The 5,437-nt window shown below is 33.4% G+C and overlaps 1 protein-coding gene across 1 annotated transcript; it reads right to left on the minus strand.

Annotated features, from left to right (window-relative positions):
• Positions 1-2,152: 2,152 nt before the first annotated feature.
• On the minus strand, positions 2,153-3,064 carry LOC107285321 (olfactory receptor 14A16-like). Its single transcript, XM_015813497.1, has one exon. It carries the CDS (start codon positions 3,062-3,064, stop codon positions 2,153-2,155), a length of 912 nt encoding a protein of 303 aa, XP_015668983.1.
• Between the last annotated feature and the right edge of the window lie 2,373 nt (positions 3,065-5,437).

Here is a 5,437-nt window from a genome sequence, read left to right on the forward strand (position 1 = left end):
TCAAAATATTCTACCCATCATTAATGGGTAGAATTTTTGAAAATAAGATGAATGTTTTATCAAATATTCTTTTTCTATTGCCAATACTTGCAATTGATACTCCATTTAAACAATGGCAGATGGATATCTACATGGGAAAAAAACCCCAAGAATTAGATACAAATTACTGCAAGATCCTAAGGAAAGAGGAGGTTTGGGTTTACCAGATTTGAAATTGTATTTTGATGTTTGCTGTTTGGTCTGGCTAAAAGAATGGGTTATCTTCAGAATAAGAGGTTATTTGATTTAGAGGGCTATTTATGGTATAAAAAAGTTAAAGTAAATGTTGATTTTAATAACTATTTTGTTAGATGTGCCATCTCAAGAGTTCGGAATAAATATAAAACAAGTTTTTGTGTGAAGACGCCTCTCTGGTGTCCCCCCAGGAAGATTTTTTTTTTTTTAGAAAAGAAATGGCAGTGAATCTATACTGGTGGACTTATGGTCAAATAATATCTTTTAATTTTGGTGATCCTATCCTCAAAGCAGAGTTAGAATCAGAATGACATCTCTGCAATTGGTTTATATATTTACAATTGAAAGAAAGATTTAAATTAGAGTTGACCTTGTAAAAAATGAATTGGAAATCCTACTGCGTGGTACATTGCTAAGATTTATAAATTGTTATTGAATTTGAATTTGTAAAATGAATATGTAAAGCATTCCGTGACTCAGTGGGCAAGAAACTTTGGATATAATGTACTTGAACAATGGGAGAATATGTGGACAAAAGATCTATAATTTACACTAAATTATAATTTAAAAGAAAACTTTTATAAGATGATGTATTGTTGGTATTTAAAACCAGATAAGTTGTCAAGAATGTATAAAGGTATTTCAAATGCATGTTGGAAATGCAAACATAAAGAAGGGACCTTTTATCATTGATGCTGGATATGTGATAAAGCAAAGAAATATTGGAATAGGATTCACATTCTAATACAGAAGATTTTCAAAGTGAATATAAAAATAAAACCAGAACTTTTCTTCTGGGTTTAATGGAAAATGTCTTGGAAAAAAAATTGGAACTTTGATGTTATCTATGTTAATGGCAGCAGGATTATTTTTTCCTCAAAAATGGAGGGACACTTTGATTCCTACAATGGATGATCGTTCATTGTAGGAATTTTACAACATTTTTAAATAACATTTACAATGTTGGAATTTTACAACATGTAGGAATTTTACAACATTTTTTGCGACATTTTACAATGTTGCAAAAGTTGATGGCGTTAGCAGAGATGAACAAATCAACTGCTTTGATCAAAGAAAAAAATACAATTACTTTTGTTTCTACTTGGAAAGCTCTTCTGAACTTTTTGCGTGACATGGAAAATATGAAACTTTGATTTTGGGTTTTACTGCTTAATAGGTTTGTTGTTATAGAAATGGCTAGTTTATATTATTATGTAAAAGTAAAAAGTTGAGGTCTGATGATATTATCTTATTCTACTACACCAAAGGGAGTCGGAAGTCAGCCTTTTCTTTTTTTCTCCTTGCCCCACACTTTTCTCTTCCCTTTTCCTCCCCTATTTTCCTACTTTCTTTTGTATTTTTGTATGACATATTATAAACTAATAAATAAATACAAGGAAAAATTATCCAGTGATATTTATTTTATGGTCCAAAGATACAATCACAGGAAATTAAAATGAAATTATGTTTAGTCCGAAAAAATGGCATATTAAAGATTAAGTTAACATCAAATAGACTTGCTGTATTTTTGTAGATGGTAGAATTTAAAACATATGGCTATAAGTTGGATGGAAAGATATTTAAGTTCATAAATAATAGAAACATGCCCATATTAAGATATGTTCAAAGGGCCAGGGGAATAGTCTGCAACAGGAGTCTTTTCTGTATTAGAAGCACTCAGCACAATCAGACACAAAATAGGACAAAATCTATCCATAGATGGGCCTGAGAAGACATACTGTAGAATGTTGAAATGAAATGAACGTAGTTTCATTTCAGATTCCTCTTAAATATCTCTCTCTGTGTGAATGTATATTCAGTTTATATCCTGCTTCCCACCACTACATACAATATTATACTCAATTATCTTTCTACCCATACATCTGAGGAAAGTGAATGAAGGAAAACATTAAACCATCTAGAGGGTGAGATGGTTAAGAAACTTCCACAGAGCAGTTTGGATATCTTTATTCCTTATACTATAAATGATTGGATTCATCATGAATGGCACAGAACAGTAAATCACAGTAACTACCAGGTCAAAATCAGATGGACATCTTGAGATTGGCTTCAAATAGGCAAAGGCACAGATGCAAATAAACAAAGAGACAACAATTAGATGAGGCAAGCAGGTAGAGAATGCTTTCTGCCTTCCCTTCATGGAGGGTATTTTCATTACAGTTCTGAAGATTTGCACATAAGAAATTATTATAAATATTAAGCAACTGAAAATCAGAAAGGCACTGAAAACAAGAATCCCAGTTTCTATGAGATACAGGTCAGAGCAGGAAAGTCTTAATATCTGGGGGATTTCACAAAAGAACTGGTTGACAACATTGGAGCAAAAAGTGATAGAAAAGGTGCCCCCAGCATGGACTAATCCATAGAGAAGACCACTCACCCATGCAATTATTGCCATTTTCACACAGGATTCTCTGCTCATCATGACTGTATAGTGCAGTGGATCACAAATAGCAACAAATCGATCATACGCCATGACTGTTAGGAGAGAGACATCTGCAGCCATGAAATAGATGAGAAAAAAAACTTGAGCAGCACATCCAGTATAAGAAATTGTTCTGGTGTGGGTCATGGATTTGGGAATAGTCACAGAAATGGCACCAACGTCAGCAACAGATAGGTTTACCAAAAAGAAGTACATAGGAGTATGAAGATGGGGGTTAAGGAATATGATAGTGATAATTAGGAAATTACCCATCAAGGCCACCAGGTAAATCATCAAGAACATAACAAAATGTACAATTTGAAGTTCCTGAATCTTGGAAAATCCAAGAAGCTGGAATTCAGTCACTGTGCTTGTATTGAACATTTCTTCCTATGGACGTTCCAAGGACCTATAGAGAATTAAATAGTATACAAAATAGAATAAATGCTATCATATTTCTCAATTTGAAGTTCTTCCCTGTCATATTATAGCACTGTGTCCTCACTTTTGAACTTTCAGTTTTAAGAGCATATTATAGACAGTTCCATAATGCTATAGACTGATTTGCTGTTCATAAAATGGCTGCAAGAGGATCTATTTATTTATTTCTGAAATATATATGCTGCCTCAATCAAGTTGGAATCTGTATATAATTCAGTTGTTAATAGAGGCATATGATTTGGAACTCAGAAATTCACTCCAAAATTTGGGAAAACTAACATTTCTCTCTCTCTCTCTCTCTCTCTCTCTCTCTCTCTCTCTCTGTAAGTACATACTTACATACACACACACACATATTAGAATGAACATATTTTCAATATTTACGCTGAGATTAGCATACATACCAGAGAATCATACCAGAAGTTAAGCGACTGCTGCCTGTGGATGGCTTTGGATTGAGCTGATGCAGGCAAAAGACTTCTCTCTCTCCCATATTTAGGCTGACAGGGTGTTCAAAAAAAAAAAAAAAAGCACTCATATATATATATATATATATGCTTTTTTGTTTGCATTCCCTATAATAAAATGGAATAAATTCTAAACTGAAAAATGAAAAATTGAGACAAATCAAATCAAAACAATTGTATAATTATATTACAAAAAACACATCAAAGTAGCCATGTACATACCAGGAGTGCAACTCAAGGTTCCAAATTATTAGCTCTGTCTGTCTGTCTGTCTGTCTGTCTGTCTGTCTGTCTGTCTGTCTGTCTGTCTGTCTGTCTGTCTGTCTGTCTGTCTGTCTGTCTGTCTGTCTGTCTGTCTGTCTGATTGGTCCATCCGTCCATCCATCCATCCATCCATCCATCCATCCATCCATCCATCCATCCATCCAGCTAGCTAGGTATCATTCATCTATGATCTATTTTGCCTCTACTTTTGTTTTAATTTTTACCTGCTTGGAGTTGTTCCATTCTAGAGTCTTGCCCTGGAAAAGAAAAATTGTTGGTGCCAAGCTGAGCATCTCTTTTGCTTCTGTCTCTTTTTACCATAGCCCAAGTAATAATCTTCAGTCAATGCAAATATTCCAGTAAAATATACCCAGAAGAGTTGGGTGATAGATGATTGCGTGTTTCCTGTATTTAGCATAACACATTACTTGTGAGAATTGTAATTGGAATTCTTTCTCTAAAGTTTCTCCTGGACAACATCAGAAGCCAAACATGATTTAGATGTGTAAAGTGTCCTTATGAAGAATACAAAAATGAATAAGTTTATTTTCATTATCCAGCTGTTCCCTAACCAAAATAACCAATGTTTATTTCTTTGGAATAGCAGCAGACAATATCACTTTGTATGAATAATCCACTCACCTTGAAAATGATGTTAAGGTGTGTTTTATGATCTATTTTTAAAGAAACGTTTCTATGTCATATCATTTCTACGGTTGTATATCTCAAATAACAAGTTAGTTTGTTGTAGGCTAACCTCAGTAATCCATTGCTCCTTCAACTGTCAAGGGACCTCCAGGATTCCTTCCGGCTTCTATTCTATTCTATTCTATTCTATTCTATTCTATTCTATTCTATTCTATTCTATTCTATTCTATTCTATTCTATTCAGGCTTACCAGGCTTTTTAATGTGTTTTAGAGCTACTCTTACCATTAACATAATAATAGCAGAATGGCTCTAAGATTTTTGAATTCAAACCCTAGTGGCAAATTTTCTCCCATTGCCTACATTCCTTAGTAAGGTTTTTAAAGATCCATTTTAACTCTTACATAATGAGCAATGTTCAGGGCTTTTATTTGACACAATATTACTTGTCCTTAATTCTCTGGTCACAAGATTGCAAGTTGGATACCTCTGGATTGAGAATGAAAGTTTGATAAAACAGTGCTCTCCACAGTTGTCTGAAGATTCCCCCCTCTTTTTTTTTTTTTTTTTTAACAAGAATGAAAACGATTAGCAGGTTTAAAATGAAGTATAAACTTCTAAACCTTTCTGAATATGAAAGGGAAATCAAAATATGTCACCAATTCTTTGAAATATAATGATCTTCTGCAATGCCACTGCAAGATATCAACCAGACTGAAAAAGATTGTAGCAAATTGCAATTAGTTTTTTTGAAGAAGTCTTTTCCTACTATTAAGTAGATCTCTGATTAAATAAAATTTGCAGGGTCTAGACTCACACATAGAATAAAACACTAGAATATTCTGGGAGCAAAAGAAGGATAGAGTCAAGATGAAATGATGCTGAATGGATGTGGATTGAATATAAAAACCATCATTAGGAAAGAAGAACATTGGGAT

The sequence above is a fragment of the Protobothrops mucrosquamatus genome, unplaced genomic scaffold, assembly GCF_001527695.2.
Source record: "Protobothrops mucrosquamatus isolate PMUCROS unplaced genomic scaffold, P.Mucros_1.0 scaffold160, whole genome shotgun sequence".
NCBI classification, from domain to species: Eukaryota; Metazoa; Chordata; class Lepidosauria; order Squamata; family Viperidae; genus Protobothrops; species Protobothrops mucrosquamatus.